The sequence below is a fragment of the Actinia tenebrosa genome, unplaced genomic scaffold (assembly GCF_029948245.1).
Source record: "Actinia tenebrosa isolate PJP-AT-01 unplaced genomic scaffold, QUT_ActTen_1.0 PGA_scaffold10__47_contigs__length_13832649, whole genome shotgun sequence".
Taxonomy (NCBI): Eukaryota; Metazoa; Cnidaria; class Anthozoa; order Actiniaria; family Actiniidae; genus Actinia; species Actinia tenebrosa.
Genome location: NW_028292570.1, coordinates 9074809 through 9098764, shown reverse-complemented (window position 1 = coordinate 9098764; position 23956 = coordinate 9074809). Strand labels below are relative to the sequence as shown.

At 34.9% G+C, this 23956-nt stretch overlaps 1 protein-coding gene across 7 annotated transcripts in view; it reads left to right on the top strand.

The window, feature by feature from the left end:
* Positions 1-11801: 11801 nt before the first annotated feature.
* The window catches only part of LOC116305733 (uncharacterized), a 62769-nt gene continuing 50614 nt past the window's right edge, over positions 11802-23956 (top strand). For 4 of the 7 annotated variants that reach the window (XM_089026839.1, XM_089026838.1, XM_031715707.2 and 1 more), the window contains exons 1-2: positions 15710-15833; positions 16697-16874. In XM_089026839.1, the coding sequence (XP_088882965.1) occupies positions 16776-16874 (99 nt within the window). In that variant the 5' untranslated portion in view covers positions 15710-15833; positions 16697-16775. Of the gene's footprint in view, positions 11869-15709; positions 15834-16192; positions 16283-16322; positions 16395-16696; positions 16875-23956 lie in introns of those variants that run through there. The other 3 variants (XM_031715704.2, XM_031715705.2, XM_031715706.2) reach the window with 3 other exon arrangements.

The following is a 23956-nucleotide window of genomic DNA, read 5'->3' as shown; positions in this document are numbered from 1 at the left end:
TGGAGACTTTTCATTTCTAATGCTGTGTCAAAACTGTACAAAACAACTGAAAGAATTTTAAAAAGATGGTCTTTTTGATAGAGCTTCGTGGCTTCGTGGTGGCTTTGCTTCACGTACCTCAGTTCAGAGGTCGACAACTTCTTTCTGCTCAAGGTAAAAACTTAAAATATTGCTTTACAAAAAGTCAACATTTCATATTGAGCGCTATTTTGTGAAAGTATGTCACCCAGATTAAGTTAAATTATCGTTCATTTTGTGGCATTGGTCTTCGTTGTCGTTTTGTATTTCAAATAAGCCAACTAAAAAAAAAAAAAAAAGAAAAAAAAAAAAAAAAAAGATAATAATAATAATAACCTGCATGAGCGGGGCTGATTTGCTCATTATAAATGCGAGGTCAATATATAATTATTCCCTTTGTAAATTCCCTTCCTAAACCACCTTCTGCATCAGAATCAAACATGTAACCAATCATATGCTTCATACAATTGCTTGGCATAGACTTCATGTATGACATTAAAGAAGAAATAGAAAACATGTGCATGTGTTGTGTGTATTTATAAAGCACACTACTGGGATTGGCAGCACACAAGAGAAGTTTTAGGACAAGTATGAGGCATAGCGGAGTGCTTCTCAACACTTCTCAAGTGTTCTGTTATTCCCCAAGTGCTTTATAACTACACACAGCACGTGCGCATGTTTTCTATTTCTTTAATAAAATACAAATTAGAGTAACTGTTATTTTGGACTGATAAATAACAAAATAGAAAGTGTGCATGCATGCTTTGTGCTCTCATAATACATGCACTCCCAACCAATCAGAATGCTTGATTCATAACAGGAATTTTATAAAGGTATTTATACCAGGTAGATGCATGTCAGATGAAGTAAGCATAGATGTCAGTACCATAGAACCTCTATATGAACTTTAATTGTACCCTGAAAAAAATTACAGCAAAAGAACATTAATTTGATGAATAATTGTAACTGCCAGTGGCATAGTAGTAGTGCACTTATCTCCAACCTCTGGGGTTCAAGTTAATTGCTGGACTAGGCATCACGGTAGTTAGGTATCCCCCTTGATGAGAGGGTCTTTTCTCTGGGTTTACCAGCTTTCTCTATCTACAAAATCTAAGTGAGTAAGCTATAATCTGACTTTGATCAACCTAGCCCTAAAGTTGCTTTAGGGCTGTTGATGAAATTTGAAGGTTTTTTTAATTTGAAGTAGTGGCATTAATGGTAAAATTTGATTGATTGATTGATTGATTGAAAACCTAATATCCTTCACAACCATCATAAGTGTCAGTCCTAGATCCTCCTGGGCCCTAACCTTGTTTTTTTTATCTGTAAAGTCAAAAAACCTTGGATTTTTTTTAATAATTCCTTTAGCAAGCCTTATTTGATAGCTGTTTTGCTATGTGTAGTTCCAAAAATTATCCATACCCCCATCATGGAGGAATTTTTTAAGACACCCCCCTACCCCCTGGAAATTCCAATTTTCTTCCATACAAACTCTGTAATTGTTGTTCTTTCTCTGACCCCCCTACTCTTCAGAAATTCCAAATTCCTCTTTGGGGTGGGTATGGATGATTTCTGGAACTGCAAAATGGTCTTTTCCTGCATAGATCCCCTCTTTATCTCAAGTAATTATTTTTCATGAATAGGATAACAAGATAGGAAATTGAGTGATGAGGTCAAATATAATGTCTGTAACCTGTACTCAATTAAACCAAATGAAAAGTAATTGAAATTCATTGTAAATATAGAATCATATCAGAATGTACCTTGCCTAATACACATATAGTAACCTGATTTCTATGAGCCACACATTACTAACCATAATGATGAGGAAACCATTAACGCTCTTACTAATTAAAGTCTTATTGTTCTGCTGATTAAACACAAACTAAATACTAAACCAAAGGAAAAAAACCTCTTAGTTTTCCTAACCAATCAGAAATATAAATAAATAACCTTTCATTAAAATCGTGCAAAAAAAATCATCGGGTTTTTAATTATAAACTCGCAGCGCCAACATGGCCTGACTTCTTCCTTTTGCAGTTTTTTATTCTTTATTTTCTCTTGAAATATTTTTGACAACGACAACGGATAGGTAAATAAAGCACTGAATGGTTAAGCAGATGATTTAGGTGTCAACAACCATTCTTTAAAGTAAATTATGTAATTGTATTTTGTAATGTTTGTTTTTAATTTGTTTCTTAATTAGAACACTTTGTGTTTCGTCGTATTCACTGTCATTTCACTTAGATTTTGAATAAATTTGAATTTCTAAATTAAAAAAGTCTTTGGGAGGAAAAATAAATTTGATAAATTGATACCGGGGCGTTATGACATAGACATCGATTTAACTCCACTTTTGCCCTGAATCTATTTCTTGTCTAATTCTGGGAAAAAGTCGGTTATGATCAGAAGTTGCGATGTTTCCTGGGTTTTTTTGTTTTTTGTTTTTTGTTTTTGTTTTTTTTTTTCGTTTTTTGTTTTGTTTTGTTTTGTTTATCTGTTGAACACAGTAATTTTCCTCATTCACAGTTCTCTTTCATATCTTTTTTAATGGCGCAATCAAGCGTGTCATATTTTAAAATATATCTATACGTCAAATCTTCATATTTTGTATTTAGATAGGTTGTAAAGGCGTTCTGCTTACCACCGACGCCTTTCCCACCGTTAATTTACAATCTTATTGGTAACTAGTAATCTAGTAACTGTTAGGGAAGGTATACGTTTTTATTGGGAGAATGAGGGGGGGGGGGGGGGGGGGGGCTTCAAAGGGAAGGGCCATCAGTAAAATATTAAATTTTTGGCGGGTCAAACGTCAAACATTTTTATTTTCACGAAAGCTTTTCTTTGTTGACTTTATAAGAGTGTCATGAATTTCTTAATGAATAAAAGGGATGTCTGTCTTAGAATAAATCCATTCTAGAGTTAAATTAAGAAAAAAGTCGATAACTAATCAAAAATCTTATGATTTCGAGTTCGTTGGTCGGAAAGAGTCGAACTTTTTGTATTCCATTGGGAAGACATTCCAGCATAGCGGGAATCGGCCTATTATTTTTTAAAAGTTTACTGTGAATCCCCCCCCCAAAAATTTACCTCCATCGCCTTAGGGACATCCATAAAATTTGAAAAAGGAATAACACTTGTCGCCTATAAACTAACGTGAAATATAACATACCGGTACATGGACTCTACAGCTTCTCTCAGAGGCGCCTTCACATGCTTTCAGTTCGATCCCCTTGGGCTGCGCCACTGCTGTACGTACGGTGGTGATAAGCGATGACAAATTATTTTTTATTTTGGATTTTTTGTCCCTATCTTCTTGGTGTCTGGCGCATGTCTAAGTCGCTTCTTTACCTTTTTTCCCCAGTAAAAAGATTCATTTTTTGGAGCATGGCTAGAGCGCGTGAGCCAACCAACTCGTGTTGGATGTGTGGTCACACGAGATTCATGGCAGGTAAACATTACTGTGAATCATCATAATCATTTGTTATGTTATGAATTGTGGATATTCTGCAAGCAGTCGATATTAATAGACCTGTGTTCCTTGATTAGACTCATTTGCACAGGGTTAGCCTCGAGTTTGTGCAGAATATTCACGTTTTCCAGTGAAGGTCCGTCGAGTTTCAAAGTGTAAATTGTTGAAGCTGTGAATTCTTTATTTTACCGTTGGTATTTGTAAATATTTAAACACTGATACGAGGCTAACCCCCTGTGTAAATGAGTCTGTAATCAAGGAACACAGCGTTAATTTGGAGTGAGTAAGTTCCACAGGGTTCCCGCGCACAACGCCCCTTTTTCACGTCCCGGAACGTGCAACCAGCAAGTTGAAAGCATAGAAAGATTTCAGCGCTCCCCTATGCGACCTGGGTTCGATTCCCGGTCTCGTCGTATGTGAGTAGAGTTGCCTGTTGGTTCTCTCCTGTGCTTTAAGGTTTTTTTCCTCCGAGTGCTTCGGCTTTCCCTCCTTCCAGAAAAATCAGCTTTTAAATTCTAATTCGATCTTTCGATGGCCTTATCAAGTGGGTTGCAAAACTTGTTAGGCTTTTCGTCCACCATGTGGATCCGATTAGATTTTTTCAGTGTTTTCTAAGACATGAAATCTGACAATTTTTCACGGTGCTTGACCAGAATGCACCATGCTTGTCTACCGACATTTGGGGGAGTGGAGACGTTGAAGGGATTGGGGACGTTGAGGGGAGGGAGACGTTGAGGGGAGTGTGGGGGGACATATCTAACGTCCCTTGCCTAAAACCTGAATTTGACCGATGCACTCTTAAGCTTACAATTTGTTCACACAGTCCATTTTGTTGCGTGTGCTTGCGTCATAACTATCTGGCTGTTATATATTTTTCGTTTAAGTTTGAATCAATTAGGATCAAAAACACCGACGTCTTAATTCGGTAGATAACAAATTCTATTAAATATCTCATTCGAGTTTTATCTTTTACTGGAACCTGTTTTCTAATAGTGCTTTTATTAACTAGTTTTTCACTTTGTACGGATAATTGTATGAGATGTGTCGAAAAATAAAAGTATCACACTCGAAATACAGAAACACTGTTCGCAAAGACCTTGAATCGGCAACTATCAGAAAACAGAAACTAAAACATATCTTTTATAGAACGGAAATGTCGTTTTTGCGAAATTAACGCAAATTGAAAATCCACGTTAATGAGCTTTTTTCAGGTATTTTTCAATTAGATATTAAAACAAAAAATAATTGCCATAGCTGGGTAGAAAAAATTATGTTAAAATCAGTAAAACCGTGAAGTTTAAACTGGAAATAGGTTCAAAACTCGCGAAGATGATTTTTCAAAAGTGCGAATATTTTAAGAAAATTAATCCCTGCGATGTTTTTTTCATACAAAATTTCGTTTTTGAAACTGCATATGTTCGCGAATTCTGAACTTACTTCCTTCGAACTGCATAGTTTCACTAATTTTAACATATTTTTTCAGCTATGGTATTTATACTTCTGTCCTGTGAGTTTAGGAACTATATGATAAAAGCTCATTGTATGTTCGATACTTACATGACAAACAAATCGAAAAATTAGCAGACGGCTATATTCCACGTAATGGTATTACTTTAAACTAATGTATACGAAAAACATTAATTTACTTATCTCGGTATTAAGGTAAATTCTCCGACGAAAAATGCTTAATTTTCGTTGTTTTGGTTCTTTTGAAGTCATTGTCGGCGTTCCCCAAGTTTTTAGCGTTGAAAAGCTGGCTAAGTAATGTAAATAGAAAAGATTTTTATACCCACGTCATAACATATATCAAAACACCAAACAACCGACTACTTGTGACATCGAATACTATCGTTAATAGAATGATACGATCTATAGGTACAGCTAAATGTTCTTTTGTCGCCCAAGGTATGCAGCTGCAATGCGTTGACAAAGCCATTTCCCTTCTTTCGAGTGGCCTTTGCTAACATAACTAGTCTTCCTTTTTGAAATGTTTTTCCTTAGAATGTCGTGGTGTGCACCCATCTCCCTTTTGCGGGATTTTTCGTAAATAATTTAATTAGGGGACTTCGCTAAACACTCTTATGTGCAACATGACAAGTCTCCAAATTTTTAAAGATTTTTTCCTAAAGAATGTCGTGGTATTTTTCCTAAATAATCTATTTATTACTGTCTTATTATTTAGATAGCGCAAAATTTTATTAACTTTAATGCGAAATAATCTTATGTGGGAGACAGCTAGCCCATATATTTTTTGGATCCGGTCTTGAGGTTCGTGGGCCGTTTGCAATAAAAATAATCATATGACTGTTACTGGTTGTCAAAACAAATTTGGACTTGCTTTATTTGAAGAACTTTTGCTGGATTACTAATGTCATATCCAAAATCTTTTTCAAAAAACACTCCCCCCACCCTATAAGATACTTTTGATTTCAAGATATTCGAAGCATTATATTATAAAGTTTGTTTGCCATCCAGCAGAGCCTTCCCCAAGGGACCTTTGGCTGAACTGATTCGTTATCAAAGTAATATATCAGCACGTGAATGTTTGTTGTAGACTTGCAGATGACGCAGCAAAGTTAACGTTAAGGACTAGTTATCTAAGGAATGGCGTAATGCGCGAGCGTTGGTTTCATTATCGAGAAACCTTTTCTGGGATAGTGGACATGGTGCGTTGTGGTATAGCCTCGGTACAAACTTCTTTTGAATTATAATACCAGTTATAGACCTTGCAGCATTTTGGAAATCAGCTCAATCTGGGAGACAAAACAATAGGTTCCAATTCTCAGGAGATTAGAATTGTTTTGTTTTGTCCCCCAGATCGAGCTGTTTTGACAAGGGGTCTATATGGTGTCGATTTTACCCAAGCTAGACCACAATTCATCCTGTGTATCAAGCTCAAAATGTTTTTGGGTCTTGCCGTGGGCTTTTGTCCTTCTTGATGGGACGCGTCAATCTGCTCCTTTTGTATCGGTGCGCAAATCTCACACGGAGGGAAAACTGCCATTTAATAGTGGTCGGCTGCTGTGATTGATGATTAAACAGTACGTAACGCTAACCAAATCAACCAAGTAACGTACACTCGTACCTTTCTTCTTGTAAATGTTTAACTTTCGCTCTGAATATCTTGGATCTGTTTGTTTTTCTCATCCACTTCTTCTCTTCTTCTCCTTTCTACCACCTCTTTCTCTTTTACTCCGACGAAGGACTAGCGTCCGAAACGTCAGTTTTTTCATCTTTTCACGGTGTATAATTTACCTTTTCATCTATACTCTTTCATTAGAAACACCGACGCAGCTCACACTAGTTTTTAGCTAGTTATATCCACTTCTTCTCTTAGTTCTTTCACCTGAGTCTTGTACAATGTCTGTGAAGATGGCAGTGGGTGGTAATGTATCTCTTTTTGTATTGCTCCACAATTACCACGCAGAGTCAAAATGTAGAAGTGGTTAGGTACTGTGCCTGTATGTATCTATTACTCTAGCCCCACCCTCCTTTGCAACTCTCTTCATAATACTGACGCACATCGTAGTGACCAAAGAGAGTGTCCCACATTAAGTGAATAAGTTCAAGAGTATATCCTATCAGCAAGGATTAAAAACGGTCGATAGTATATGCTATCCGTAAAGTGGGATAGGGTGTTGTGCATTCAAAATTCGCGCTCACTCTCTCCAATGGCTTGTCAGTAATACTCACTGATATTTGTACGCCCCACCCTTGCGGGATACTATATTTTACACGACCCTTGCTTAAAACATGACAGACATCTCAGGGTAAGATCAATTACAAAATACTTTGCTACTGTTTATTTGTTCAGCTCTGTTAAAAACGTCTGCTTCTAATAACTCAATCTAATTTACCCACCCTACCTCCCAAAGTCCATCAGTTATACAGATGTGTAGCCCACAGCACTTGGGTTCATATCTAGACAACGATATAATACGTATGACTATGATAAATACGATAATATAAACTATATTTTATACCTAATCTATACTCAAATCACCTGGTCGGGTCATCGATGGAAATAATTGTTAGTGGTGTTGACCCTATAAGAGGAAAGATTTACAAGTTATGGCCTAAGCACCTCTTATTCTCGTCTACTAACGCGTGTTTAATTCAATAGTACTAACCATAGATTTATTTTAAAAGATTTGTCACATTGTGTCAATTATGCGCGGCAGTCTAACAGATAATCTCATGACAATATCTGCCTGCGTTATTCAAATACGTCGCATTTTAACATTAATTCGCAATTCTGAATTATCATCTGTTTGTAAATTAGAGCCGTTTGGGTTCTTCATTTACTCTCAGTCAATGCAAAACTTTTTTTCGTCCTCAATAGATGCCTACTAAACAACTGCTTTACCAACTCTGTGGCATTCCACAGACATTGCGACTTCATCCAACAGATACACCATTTTTCAAAACCTTTTAAATATTGGTCGGTTGGCCCTAGGTAGTAATTTTCGGCGACATTTCGCAATCAGTAAGACAACATTAGGCGACACTGAGACCTTTTTCTATCAGCTTTTCCTAATCATTGTGTTCAAACTTTAAGTTTCAAATGGAGTGTTGATGACCTTGGCGGACTTTTATAGCGCTATTAATATTTCATTTGTTTGTTTTCTTATTTTACATTAACTCAAAGTGACTATTTCCTGGATAGCATTCAATATTTGTCAGAGTTTGATGAATTCACTCCAGACCAACCTTGCTTGTAGAGAATAACTCTCCTTTTTCATTTATCTACTGATCATTTTCTCTCGTGGATCTAAAAACATCAAATTTCAGCTATTTAAAATTGTTTTATTCAAACGAATGACCTTTTTGTGAAGTCCAATACTGCAATTATGAAAAATAAGCGGCTTTTAAATCAGCGTATAATATTTGGATATTTATATTTTACGATTAGAAAAGAATTACAGCCTTTTAAAGCGCTTCCCTAATGGCACTGCTCACTCATTTGTTAGAAAAATAACTGCTCGCTGCATAATTATTTTCCCAGTGACCATTTGTTGATCGTAATTAATATATCTTTAATTTCAACCGCCCTAATAATATTGTCCGTGCACAAGAAGATGAAAATAAATTAACTCCTGCCATTTAGGTAAACTAAATATGTTTTTTTTAATGTTTGATTTTCCGATCTTTCTCGTTATACCGGATACGCGCAGGGCAGTATTCCTTTTTTAATCTTGTGTCGTTGAATCAGGAAACAGTTCAAAAGGTGAGAACAGAAACTTCAAGATTGTGCGCGTTATTGCTTCACGCAAATGAGCGTCATTTTGAACAGCGTTTCCTTAGTTTTGAGCCTGTTCTGCTTGACACTGGCTCGGCGCTACGAGAATGTCTTTCACTTTTGGCAGAATTTTCTGGTCGTTCTAAATTTATTGTACCTCCCTATTTCGACCATTTGATTAATTAATGGTAAGTATATCCAATTCACCTTGTTGATTCGACCTTCACGGGAATTCCCCTCTTTAGTCCGACCATTGGCATTCGTTTCGATCGATACTCAAAAGTTTCACTGAAAAGGGTAAATAATTACCATGGACCTTCTTAGTCCGACCTTAACCTTAAAGTTACATCCGTTTAATTCGATCATGCGACAATATATTCTGATATCGAATCTAGTTATTGCGATAAAAATTTCATTTGCTGCAGGTGAGGATGTGTCTCGTTTCGATACCCAGAATCGAGCTAGGACATACTTCTCCTAGATAGTGCTAAACAATGAATTATAAACAAACATTTCGCCATGTTATATCGACACAAAAGGCACTTCTCGCAGCCCCCACCTTCTAAGATACCGGCAAAACTGAACATCGATCTAGCGGTTATTTTTGGCAGGCTTTTCTAAACTTTGAATACCGCTTTCCGAAAACTATTCTTTGCGCATTATATAAATATGCAATATTTTTCGTTGAGCTTCGAGTCAGAAATGACCGACTGATTCTATAAATAAAACGCTTGGAGGGTTGTTATGCATAGAATAAGCCAAGCCGAGCTTATAAATATGTTGCTCCATATTCTAATGCAGCTGATCACCTCTGGTTTATTAGAAGACATTTTTATTGGAGTGAAGTGAGGATGACAAAAAAACACTTTTAAAACAATAACATAGTTAAATGTGCAAAAACAAAGTTGATATTTGACGCGGTTGAACGCGGTTTTACAGACATCCTACCATAGTGGACTCCCACTTAATATGGACACCCCGCCATTACGGCCCACTGGCACTCAGCGTGCGCGCGCTTTAGTCTTTTACCAACACAAACACCTAGAGAATATTAAGACATAATTTAAGCTTTCGTAACCATATAAATTATGTTTTCATTTATGAAATATTTGAAATATAACGCGCGCGATGATTTGCTGGCTTGTACCGTGTTTATATCAGAGGACAGGGACACGGTCGCTTAAAATCGTTCAAAAATACTTTATAAAAGCAATATAACCAGTAAAACGGCTGCTCAAGAGCACTCGAGAAGCGAGAGAATCACTCGGTGATGCCTCGTGTTTCTACGCTTGCTTCTCTTGTGCTCTGTTTATATCATAGCACAGAGACGTGCACGCGCGCTTTATTCCTTAAACACTTATAGTTTATACGGACACTTTCCGCTGTCCCTTTGGTCGCGTTTAAAAAGGTGTTTCATAGCGGTAGTAGTTTTCGAAGATGAATATTCGAATATGGTGGACATACATGTATATGAAATAAAGTTATTAAGGTAACCGTATAAAATAAAAGCTCAGAAAATCATCTGAGCTTCAGATGACTTTAGTAGCTTTATATAACGCAATAAAATGACACTGGTTCTGTCACACGACGGTAGCAGTCGTACAAGGTCACGTGATAGAATACCCTCGTCTGTGAAGAAATTGTCTTGAACAAGGTTATCATGTTTCCCTTTCCAAAACACCCACCAGCTCCATTTAGTATTATTCTTAAGGTACTCAAACAAAGATTCTTATTCCCAAGTGCATGACACTGAAATGAGAAATCAGGGATTAGGTCTATGGATGCAGATAATGCGGAAGTGTTTATCAGTACTTACCCTTATTTTCAGAGGCTCTCTTGATTGTTAATAGCAGCTAGGGTGAAAAGAGAAAGTGATGCCTTGCACAAGGTACCTCTCACTAGTGATGGAGGGATAGGTGAAAAATTGAGGGGGGAGGGGATGGGATGTTTGTCATTCACGTTAGGGGTCCTACATTACAGGATGAGGTTCGGAGAAGGGCTAATAAAATTGGAATGGGTGCCACAAGATCTTCATCCTTTTATATAGGAAGGGAAAAAATTAAAACTTTACGATTTCCCCTCATGAATAATGATCGCTTCATAAGAGCCAATACTCGTATGACTCAAGATGAATGACGTAGGTTCGTATGTACTACCCTCAGGAGGGTAGGGGATACTAATGCCTAGGATTTATTCTATTATCTTTAACTCGAGGAGAAAAAGGGAGGTTTTATTATTATTAAGCTTAGTTTTAAGTAGAAAAGAAAGAGGGTTTTTTACTTGAAAGCAAAGAAGAAAAGTAGCAAAGAACAACGAAAAGTGGGAAGTGTTTGTGTTAAAAATTAGTGGCTCAATACAGATGCATAATTCGTTTGATATTTTATTCATCATTCAAATAAAGCTGCGTGTTATATTGATCATTTATTCTGCTAATGACTTAGCGAAATATTGACAGTTACGATGAGTTCAAATTTCTGCATTTTTTTTTCCATTTTTACTCTATTTGTCATTTTCCTTTTTTATTTATTTTTAATTGTTTTCGTTTTGCCTCACATTTTCCCTTGCTTTGTTTTGTAGTTGTATAGTAGTAAGAGAATTTATCATTTTAGCCCAATTTCCTTACTATATTATATCTCATTGAAGTAGTCCAATTGAACCAATCCTTTCCTTACAAGACAAAAACTGAGAAAAAGTTTTCTTTTTGTTTTCATTTTCTATTAGTGTCATCTCTTTTCATCGCAGTTCATATTTTCCTCATGGTTTTGTATTGCTTTCGTTTATTTTAATCATTTCCAGCCTTGATTAGATTAAGCTTTTTTATTTTTATGCCAACTGAACTAAATTGTAACCAGATACATAATCCCTTCCGATCGAGTGCCAAAAAAGAGATTTGACTCGTATTTCTCCAGGCGAGTTCCTCTCTTATCGAAGAATAACACCACTCTCAATTTTTTTTTAGTTTTTTTTAAGTTCTTTTTTTTTTTAATATTCTCTCTCTTACTCTCATCATTTTCTATTAATACTTTGTTCGACTTATCAATTGATTACTTCTTTAGTTTTTCAGAAACCACATGAGTATAAAAGAAAGCACCAAATCAGCTGCCTTATGGTCACGTGACTCGACAATGACGTCCATCCAGTAAGTTTTTTCTCTCGAGTTCTTTGAAAGACTTTCTATCAGACGCAAATACTTTTGATATGATTGTACTGTTACTTGAGTAGAAATCCCCCCTTTGAGTATTTAGAACTCCTCGAGAAAGTTTTTATGTCCTTTCAGTTGTATGAGTTTAATGTGAAAGCTCCATTCTCGGCTTCATTGACAAAGTTCTGTTATCTGAGATCGATTTCCGCTCTACGCTACATCCAATCCGACTCTCCAACGCGAAATTGAAGCTGCTTTTTCGAGAGTTTTCTTTTTCTTTTCCTTCGTACGCAGGTGTTCAAATTAAATCAGGTTTGGTCTTCCGTTACATTCGAGTTATTCAGTTAAGCCTAATATTAGAATCTGCGCTTATTTAACGGTATAGCAGAGAGGTGACATTCAGCTTACATTTGGACCATAAAACAGGCCGTTTGACGGCGCAAGTTTTCAATTTTTTTGTTCGCTCTACCAACAAATTTGCTGCTCGTAAAATAGTTAGTTGGTGGTCCGACTTAATTAATTACTCGGTTTAATGCTAGCCCCTTTGTCATCTATTGCGTCAAAAAAGAGAATATTTTGGTAATCACCTTAGTTTTGTTACTACTAGATTAAAGTTACTACAGCTACCCTAGCACTTTTTAGCTCCAGTTATTCAGAATAGTACCAATAGTGGTAGTATTTGTAGTAGTGGTGGTCGCGGTGATTATGGTAGAAATGGTGTGGGAGATATAGACTCCTTTACCTTGGGCGTGATGTTTTCCCATCTCAGACCACGTGTCATTTTCTTGACAATATTTTTCTTTGTTTGAGTTGTATCCATATTCATTTGTCTCAATTCTCATGCGCAACAGTTAAACAAAGAAATGATACTATAGAGAATGACACAAGAGGTCTACTTGATTGCTTGTGGTGAGGATGCTCGCATTAACATATTGTACGAGTAATAACAGCAGCAGCTTCCAAAGATCAACAACCAACGGTAGCAGTAGTATTTGCAATGGGGCGTTGGTTAGGGTTAGAAAAAAGAAGAAGCAGTAGCAGTAATAGGGCTTGTACTACTACTACTGCTGCTACTACTACTACTACTACTGCTACTACTACTGCGTAGGACGTTGGTGCCACCTGGCGCAGACAGGTGACCAGTAGCAACACCTGCCTAAAGTAAGAAGTACTAATAGTAATAGTAGAAGTACTGGTTGCATCAAGCGGAAGACAGTAGAATGTTAGCAGCGGTAATGGGGACAGTAGTGTCATGCACTGGTATAGCATCTGCAATCAGTGTGAAGTAGCATTAGGTGCATGCAGTATTAGTAGTAGCAGTACTGAGGAGAAAGAACAGCAGCAGAAGCAAAAATGATGGGATAGTCGTGGTACTTGTAGGTGGAAGGGTCATTAGTTGCAGCAGCAGCAGCGGAGGCAATGATATTATTAGCAAGGGCGGATCCAGGGGGGGGACAAAGGGGGGCTGAAGCCCCCTTCAGCAGAAAAACAAAACATAACAAAAATGAAGAATAAGATGCTTTTTTTATTGTTTTCCGTTGTGTTGACGGAAGAAACTCAATTAGTCCCCCCCCCCCCCCCCTAAAATTTTGGCTGGATCCGCCCTTGACTAGTGGTAGTAGCAGTAGTCGCTAGTAGTAGTAAAGTTGCGGTTTGTTGAAATGCAACATAGTATTGATGTCTATAATAATACAATTAGTATATCACTCGTGCTAGCTCTTGTATTAGTGCTAAAAGAATTGAGAATAAGAATGAGACCTGTTAAACTATCTTATTAAATGTTTGAACGTCGGACGTGTCAGTATTATACAACTACTTTACTAATACATGTGAACTTTCGCTTTGCATTATTTATCGCTTTAAAAGAATTATTTCTAAGTTACTTCAATATGGTAATTTTATATAGTTTTCTCCACTCTTTCCAATTTTTAACCCTCTGCTTATTATCGACTACAATTCATTTTATCTCGTTTGGGATTAAAACCTTGAATTGTTTAATATTCTTCACTTTTGTATGTGAGTAAAATCTGATTTCTTTATTGTTTTTCGACGTAGATGATTACTTATTCTTCGCCGTAGAAACAACAGATGTACTAAAATACACGATAACGACGTCAAAAACCGCTTCTATTTGAGTATTCCAGCTACACGCATTAAAAACGAAAAATCACGTACAAAACACGAATTTGCGCCGTGTTCGATCTCATCTTAAAAGTTCAATATGTAAAAACTTCTTCTTGCCCTCCGTAGTCGCGATAAATGAAAGTTTTTTTGTTTAGATTTATCTCAGTGCTTCCTGTCGTGGATAATAGAAAAAACTATAATTACTGACATCTTGCTATATTCATTCACTCTTCGCGCACTGAACTTTATTTCATTCTTAAAGTTCCTCTTGAAGATATCGCAGTTTTGAACACCATTTATAGTGAATTCTTCGATAGCTTCAGCTGCTGTATCGAATTATTCTAGATATTTAAGCAAATTAAAATATTTCTTCACTTGCTATTTCGCAAATTAATGTATTTTGATATGTCGTATCTTTGGAATTTCAATAGACTTGACTAGAACTAATAAATGACTAAAGACACTAGATAATCATTTGGTACAAGCAAGTGTCACTTTCGAAAATTTATTGATAAAGTATTTCCCTACCGCTTAACTGATCAAAGAAAAGAAGAAAAAAAGATCCTAAAACGTTAAACTATAGTATTGTGACTGGCTTAGCTTGATTTTTTTTTTCTTCAAAATATTATTTTTATTTTTATTATGCTCTTGTGTTTCATACTTCACAAACAGCTGCTCTAAGATATACTTCTTTTGTTTTGCAATATTACTAGCTGTGATTCCATCGTAGTCCCTAGTTTTATGGAGTCAACAGTTGACGTTCCTGTATTGGCTTTCCAGCATTCTTCTCCATGCGCCCAGTTTGGTGCCATATTAGAAGCGAAAATAAATCGCCTCATTGTTAATTCTTATCACACAGTATGAAACGTCCGACATTACTTTGCTATGCAATCCTAGCATGGCTTAACAATGTTGCTCGCTAGTGGCTCATATAATAAGCTGTTACTTGATTATTTAAATCATTAAAAAGCTCTCTCAAAATCTTTAAATGGACTTTGATTTTTGCATTGCAAAGACGGAGTTTATTTTGTGGTATTTGAAATTCATGCGAGTCAACACATTCATGTATCTGCTGAAGAGAGTCACTTGATTTTCTGATATTTTCCCTTTTTTTAATCAAAATAAAAAGTAACTTCAAAAATTATTTGTGCTCGATTAACTGGTGAATGTTTCGAGCGAATCGTCTTGGTTGAGCCAAGATATGAAACAAACTCACAAAACTGAAAAGTTTCACTTCGGTTAATTTACATTCATTGTATATACAATTTCAGACGGCCGAACATTTCACTTTCAATAGTAAACAGAAATCATGACAGGCTTTTTATTTAGTTATAATACGTAGTTCCAGTAAAATTTAAAATTGACTACTAGCGGCAAGTGTTTTCCATATTATTTGCCGTTTATTAAAAATTCACCATCAACGCGACAGAACTTCCCCACACATCACATCAAACGGCTTGCGAAAATCTCCCACCACTATCCCTCATGAATACGTCCTTGTGTCTCAAATAATACTAAAACTCTCTGTCTAAACCCTGTTATTATTTCACTGGCTATTGGAGGCTCAATTTCTAAATCTAAAAGAGTTTTTGATAACGATATTTTTTTACTTTTTTATTAATGTTTAATTACGAGAATAACCAGAGGGGGCTAATACGCGCTGTGCATGCTGGGAGAGTTTTGTTTCTGAACTTTTCCCTTTGTTGCAATTTATTTGGAGTGGCGAGTCAGAAATCTGACGCGAGGTATGTAAAAACAACTCCTGAAATTGTTCCGGCGTCGAAAATTCCCCCAAACAGCTCTGAGAAGTACTAGAGTTTTTAGGTATCTCGAGGAAGGTAAGTCCAGCTTGGATTTGGGCTGTTATTCGAGCGTAAAATACTCGATTCTGGTAACATTCTTAGATGGAATGGTTGACTTCTTGCGGTGACACAAAAAAGTTTTCTTATGCAAATTGTAGCATGTGAGCGAACGAAGAAATACGTGAACGGAGAACTCTCGTAAGGCAAGTTACTTCGCCAAAAAACTCCAGAATTTCTGACCACGATAATCGACAGATTCCTTGATGATTTCTCGAACGAGGATAGCCTAAATTCGAGTAGAAATTCCCCATTGTTTTTATTCTTTCTCGACTTCAAGCAGTTCTAAATTTATTCCATCCATCTGATGATGTATTTAAATAGCTGTAAAAATCCATGTCAATGTTTAACTGCTGTTCGGTTAAAAGAATAATAGTTTCAGTTGAATAAGGCTTAGAAATATTTGTGACGTTCTAAAACTACGCTCGGTAAGACGTAAATACAAATTCTCGCAGAGCTCGAAATTATCTCAACTTTCATCGTATATTCGTAATTTAACCAAAGACACGACTTCTTTGAAATACAAAAGATTTACGTTAAGTAAGCCTCTTACGCGGCTAGATATTTTTTTCTATTTTTTTACTATATTTTTCTGCCTTCACAGTTTTAAGACCATACATGTAAGCAGTTGGAATGTTCAATTTTCTTCGATCTAAAAGTTTTGATATGGTGTTGGTGTACTTGCGCGTTGGGTGAAATACTACATATCAACCGTGTCAAATCAATATAGATTTTTTACCCGTAATTTTTTTATAAGCTTTATTGGAAAATATTTGCGAACTTCGTGCTTTCGCTTTTGCTGTTCTTGTCATTTATTCTCGACTCTCTGTTGTTCTTTCTAGGACATAAAGAAGCAAAGAGATAGGCTTTCACAGGCTGTCAAAGGGCAAATTTTAGGCAAGTTTGGGCTGCGAATGTAACATGGATGTTGTTGTCGTAAATAGTGGGGAAATTCGACTTCAAGATGGGCAGCTAACTGCAGAACTTCGCCAAAAGAGACAAGCTGAAGACCAAGAAATGGTAAGTTTGAGAACGAATTTATTTGGCAAAGTAAGACCAAACTTTTAATGTTTACATCGACTGTTTCTTATTTCTGAAACTTGTAATTTGTTACGCGAGGGCTTGCAATTCGATACGGTCGAGAGGTTTATATTTTGGCGAATTTTACTTCGCCTGCTCTTTAAAACTTACGTGGTATTGTACAAAAACACTGAAATTTCCCCAAGGCATTAAATTGATTTTAATCCTTAGTATTTGGGATAATTTTTTGGCGTTCTTGAACAGGTATATTCAGCCATTATTTCAACCAAATGCTTTGCGTTCTCGAATATAAAAAGAATTGGACAAAGTTTTCCGCACAAACGGAGGCAAACTAATTTGCATGATTTTTGCCCATTCATTCGCGGAGTTGAGGAAAGTTCTTTTTCTGTCTATCGAAAATTAATCATTCCTTCGCGCTAGCAGCTTGAAGGCGATGCCCAGCGCTGGCGATCGAAAGTTTCGAAAACTTTCGCTTTGATTTTTAGAGCTTTAATTCTTAGTTTCTTGTAACTGCTGATAAGCTGAAATCGACTTCAGCGGCAAAGGAACAACATGAAATTAACAATGCAACATACACGATATGTAAATTTCTCAATGTTCTCAATCAGAAAAGTGTTTTTTTTTACGTCATGTAAAATGCTTGTCTGCACACGAAAACTCTTGTTCTAGTTCGTTTTCTAAGTAGGAAATTCTATAAGGGGACTAGAACTTCTAGGAAATAGAAATGTATAACTCAAAATAGTTGAAAACCCAGCGTTTTTTTTACAACTGAAAGATTGATTTAGACTTGTTCTTTGAATGAATAAATAAATGTAGTTGGTTGTTCAAGAATTTAATACTAGATCTTTGCCAAAGTACTATATCTCTTGAGATTTAAAGAAAATGATTGGTAATAAAAAACCAGCAGATCTTATTAAAAACATATATTTTGAATCGTTAGAGAAAAAATACAAACTTCTTGGTGCTTAGGATTTAAATTACTAGTATTTGATGATCACAATGTATACACTTTTGAAATAAATAACCACCTTTTAGAAATTTATTATTTTTTGACTCAAATATCCTCTAAAACTTTACATCCGTTTACTGCATCCATACTCTTCTTGTAAAAAGGCTTTAATTTTGGGAATTGAAGTTTTTGAGCTAGATATTTGGATAATGACAACAATAAGACAGTTTCGAAAATACTTAAATATGTAGATAATTTTGACAAGAAATAACCACACCAAGCATTTCTATTAATATATATGCTCCTTGCTTGATTACTGAGAAAAATATTTTAAACAATTAAAATCTGCAGTAGTCAATTTTCTATTACTATTATTTTGTTTGGAAAAAAATGGTTCGTATACTTTTGCAAAATGGGCTCAAGCATTTATTTCAGTTTATAAAAATTGATAAATAAAAATCCAAAAGCATGAAACTAGTTCTATTCAAACTGAACCAGGTGTGTGTGTGTGAATTCAAATTATGCTGTATACTGATGAGAAATATGTTGTGAAGGCATACGTTTTTATTTGTTTAATTTCATTGCATCCACTCCAGGTTTTTAAACTCCACTGGAAGCATTTTTTTATATTCTCTACAAAGTTTACTCAAAAATGGGACCAAAACTTTTCATTTTGGAAAAAGAACAGCTTATTTTTTCTTTTTTTCTAGCTGTCAGTAGATGGTTCTTACACATGTTAATTTAGTTCAGTAGGGCAGCTGTTTGGTTGAAAGAATCAAGTCTTATCTCCTCTGTACATCAGTGAGACCAAAGAACTTTGTTCTAGAAAAACAATCCATAACCACAATTTAAGTCCACTCTGATCGACATACATGTACTTGTGATCAATTATAGGTTTAACTTTTTTGTCTTATTTTGTTCTCTTCTTTCCAAATAAAGTTTCTTATAGCTGAGTTACTGCCATTCTCCTGAAGAATTTTCTTCTGCCTTACAATATATGAATACATAATGAACCACAATTGTTTCATTTCAAATGGTTCTGAAATTTGCCGTCAAATGCCTTTTCGAAGGTATAGTTCTTAGAATTCTCAATTTGGCTGGAATTATGGACATACGTAATGGTTTCCTTTGCAACTTCCTGCTCTTTCTCTAGAATTCTACTAGAATTTTATTCAATTTAGCTGTATTGATGGGCACATTCAAATGTTCGTAACTATTCCAATCATGAAAATTAATAAACATGTCAGTGGTATTGGTTCCTCGGTGGTTAGCCACAACTGTTATGATTTTCAAAGATCATTTGTATGTGTTCAGCATTATTAACACATTTATCTTTGAGTGGACATTCAACTCTCTTTGACTACCACCAGTTATTTACTCATACCCTGAATAACTTTGTTGAATATAGAGCAAATTGCAGTATTCATATGATCACTTCACTCACTAGGCTTGAAAGAAAGATTAAAAGGGCTTATGATGATTCTGCGACATTAGGATAAAAGTATCAAGCAGTATGGATTATTTTCTTTCATTTACAAGTGACTGAAAAATTCAAAATCTTTGATCCAAAATTCCTCAAAATTTTGTGCTAAAATTATCCTGAAACTTCAGATAATTGCTAAAAGCAATTCCAAGAATAATGCCTTGACTACAAAAAAGTATCAAAAAGTATGACTCATTTGAGAGTTACTATTTATGATGCCCTTATGTGGATGAAAAAGTAAGATATTAAAAACTCACTAACTTCATGCTAAAAAAAATACTTCAAAAATTTGTTAACATAGTTAAAACAGCCAACCAAAGATTATTCAATGAAAGCTTGAAAAAACTTTTGAGCTATGAAAATTTGGAATCAAAAAAAAAAAGAAAAGAAAAAAAACTTCAGTCAAGTGAGAGACTCCACAATTTTTGCTTACGTGTGATACCAAATGCAGTGGTGATTACACAACCATTAAACCACTCTTGCTTCAAATTTCCCATTTCTATTCCCATTCAAATTCCTAATCCAAATTCCATTTCTTAATGAACTACTATCAATACCCACATCAATTGAAACAGGTCTTAAAATAGAATCTTATCTCTTTTATAATGCATTTATCAATGAATGTAGATAAACTTTTTGTGATTCTTTAGAAAATATTAAAATTAGAACAAACTTAATGGATGTATAAACATGAGAGAATTTTAAAAGGTTTTGTTTTTAAAACATTCTCTTTAATCAGTCACTTTTCATCAAGCTGCTGATGTCATTTCTTTTTGACAATCCCTGGAGGTGAAAGCTATAATTATAATTTTGTTTTTACCCCTCTTCCTTAACCTTCCATTTAAGCATGATTAATCAGTGATTATATGTCAAAAAATTCAAAATCTTTTTTCCTTGTTGCTTTTTTTTGCCTTCCATTTATAGTTTTAAGATTTTAATATTTAAAATATTGAAATTCCTACTTAATTTTAGAGGTAAATTATATTCATCTACCCCTAAGTTATTCTCAATTCCTTAAGCTAATAGCATGCATAGCCAAGTAGAGTTGTTTTTATCTTTTGAAATAAGGAAGAAAGAAAATTGATAGGAGTTCCAATAGGTTTTCCTATATCTTGAGGCATTAAGTGAAGCTGAATTAAGCTACCAATCAAGCCCCAACCAGCTGTTTGATCAGCATATAATTATTTGCATCTAGCACCCCACCCACTTGCTCTTTTTAATTAAAAATTCCTTGAATATTGTAGTTCCCCTGCCTTAATATATTGAGCATAATTCTTTATAAAATTGTTCGCTTTTTCCCCCAATGATGACCATTTATTTAATTGAATTTTTAGTATTATATATCTTTTTTATGTCATGTAAATCCTATTTCATTCACGATCATAAATATTTGTTTCGACTTGGATGCACAAATGAAAACTAACAGATTGTTAGATGAAGCATAAAAGCTAAAAAACAATAAATTAATTATTTTATTCACTTTATTCAACATAGGAAAACAATATCATATGGCATTTATTTTCATTTCCTGGTAACTGAACCATCTTCAGCAGCTAGACTGTTATCTCTCAAAAATATAGTATTATTGCTGATTAACATAGCCATAAATGGTTCTTATCTCAAAACTTTTGGGCTCGAGTTCTGTTCTCTATTATGCTAAAACCAAATTAGATGTCTGTCTAAGATCTTAACATTTTGTTGTCTTACACACAGTACATATCCTGCATCTATATATACCTATATATGCCAGGTGTGTTAAATTATATAGACTTAGATTGCAAATGCCTTATGAGCATTTATGAGTCTTAATGACGTGACAATCAGAAACCAATATAATGATTATCGAAGTTGTTATAATAAACTTAGCAAAGCAAAGAAAGTAAACACCAAACAATAATGCCTGATTATGTCTCAATATTCCTTTTTCGAATTCGTAAAATATCGCCGTGTTCCTTGACTACAAATTAATATTTACTGAGGGTTAGCCTCGTTTTATGTCAAAATATTCACAAATAATAAACTAAAGAATGCACAACTTCAACAATACGAATACTTTGAAATTCCACAGACCTTCAATGGAATACATGAATTTTCTGCACAAAATCAAGGCTACCCTGCAAAAATGAATCTCTTGTCAAGGGACACAAGCGATATTTTACGAACCCGAAAAAAGATCTATTAATACATATAGTTTATACCAAATTGCAGAATCATTAATTGTGTTCAAATACAAAAACATAGTTCAGCTAAGACTGCATGGAGATGTTTGCCAGTAACCTTGAATGTTTGGTAGCAGTGTATGGTTCTTAAAAGCCATGCAATCTGCATTGTGGTATAGTGTTGGTACAAAGTATTTTCACTCCTTTGTCATCTCTTAAATGGTGTACATTGTTTGACTAAAAGCTGGACCACAATGCATCTTGTTTATCAAGCTCAGGAAAGGGTAATACAGTTTGTGCAGCCTTTTTCTCATAGGCATATCAGGAAAACAAGCACTAATCTCTTTCCTTTACAAAAATATTCAATTCCAATGTGATCATAAAAAAAGCTTAACAGCTATATAAGCGATCAAGACCCAACTTCCTTCGATGTTGCTGACATGGCTGTTAAGTGGCTGGTAATAGTCGAGCACTAATCTCTTTCCTTCACAAAAACTTTCAATTCCAATTGTATCATAAAAAAGGCTTAACAGCTATATATAAGCGATCAAGACCTAAGGTCAAAACCTTTCCTTCCATGTTGCTGACATGGCTGTTAAATGGCTGGTAATAGTCAAGCACTAATCTCTTTCCTTCACAAAAACTTTAAATTCCAATGTGCATAAAAAGGCTTAATAGCTATATATATATAAGCGATCAAGACCTAAGATCAAAACCGTCCTTGTTCAGTTGCTGAATTTGGTAAATCTTTAAACTCTTGCAGTACCTTGCTGATACCTAAATATAAATGTTATGATATTACTATATACTATTATTATTACCTAGCATGATACTTGGGGAAGGGGTGAGGAAGCTGTAATAGACAAGCATGCCTACCAAGAAGTTAGTGATACTGCTAGTTGCTTCTTGCTCTACTAACAGTTAATAAACTGAAACAAGAAGTAAGTGCTGGCTGACATTAAATGTAAGAAAATCACTGTATTTGTTCCATTCAAGGATCATCTTGACATTTATGCACTTGCAAAAGTGTATAAAAACAGTTTTCTTGATAACAGCTTCACAGTGGTCATCTTTTACATTGTTTGTTTTTCCCCAAAGGAGAATTTTCTATTTTTTTGCCTACAAAGTAACTGCTTTAGCACCCGCCCTTCTTTACCATGGTGAAAATTTTAGGGTAATCTTCTGTATTTATATTCCTGTAAAAAATATGCATTGGCTATGATATATAAAGTGCTCATGCTTATAATTTTTATGACATACTCAAGCTTTCTCTTAAGGCTATTTTAGAATATTGCAGTTAACATAAAGGTATTTTGAGCTTGATTAATATTGATTAATGTTTCCTACTGTATTTGACATACAAAATATTATTATCACAAACTCATGCCAGTCAGTACTATTTGATGTAAATATTTTGTAACTATAAAACTGCTTTGGGCAATTTATAGGAGTCTCAAAGGATCAATTAGCACATTAATTGGAGGCACAACTGCTGTGACTCAATACAAAATACACAAAATGTACAGTAGGCATTGGATAATCCTAATCAGTGTTTCTTTATTGCACTTTGCATTTCCTAAGTTGAATGTCTGTTTTGAAAAAATTTTTAACATTTTTCAGGGCAATCTTTTTCAATATGTGGTTATTTAATTAATTAATGACAGTTTGTGTTTCCTAAGTAATGTTTAATAAACGAGCAGGAGTGTTTTATCGGGTATAAAACATGAGGTGCAGCCAAGTGGTTTTAGGTCACCCGATAAAACATGATCTGCAAGTTTATTAAACGGCTTAAAAAACTCATGATGTATGTTCTCATATTGTACTGAATTCTTTACAAAATGAACCAAGTTTGATAGAGAAAATCCAAGTTAAAGTTTATACAAATGAAGACGAATCTATATCAGATATGAAACCTCCTTCATGGTCATGATTTCTTTTGCATGTCCTTCATGAATTATTAATGTGTTTTTTTGATGCAGTTGAATGACAGGTACTTGCACATGTCTATCTTTAGAGCAAGATTGTAACTATCGTTAGGGGCTGCTTATTTCTGTCGCTTAATGTACGAGCACTTGTGAAGGTCATTGTTAACCAATAACGCTTTTCGTTAACAATACTCTATTAAATTGCCTATTACCTCGTTATTCAGTTGGCATTTGGTAGACATGCCTTTATTCCTTGTGCATGTGACGTCATGGCCACCATGTTGGTTGACTTGTACAAAAGAATTGGTCTTGTTTTCTTTAGTTATATCAATATCATATAATGGTGGAAATGACTTTTGTCCTTGTTCATGTGACATAATAGCCACCATGTTGGTTATTTTTTTGGTTGGCATTTTTAATCATCACAGTCAAAAAATAATGTAGTGTGTGGATAAAATATGACACTCGTTGGATTAATTCATAATAAAAACAAATTTCAAAGCATTAGGTTGCAATTGACTTTTTTGAAAGTTTTTTTAATTTGG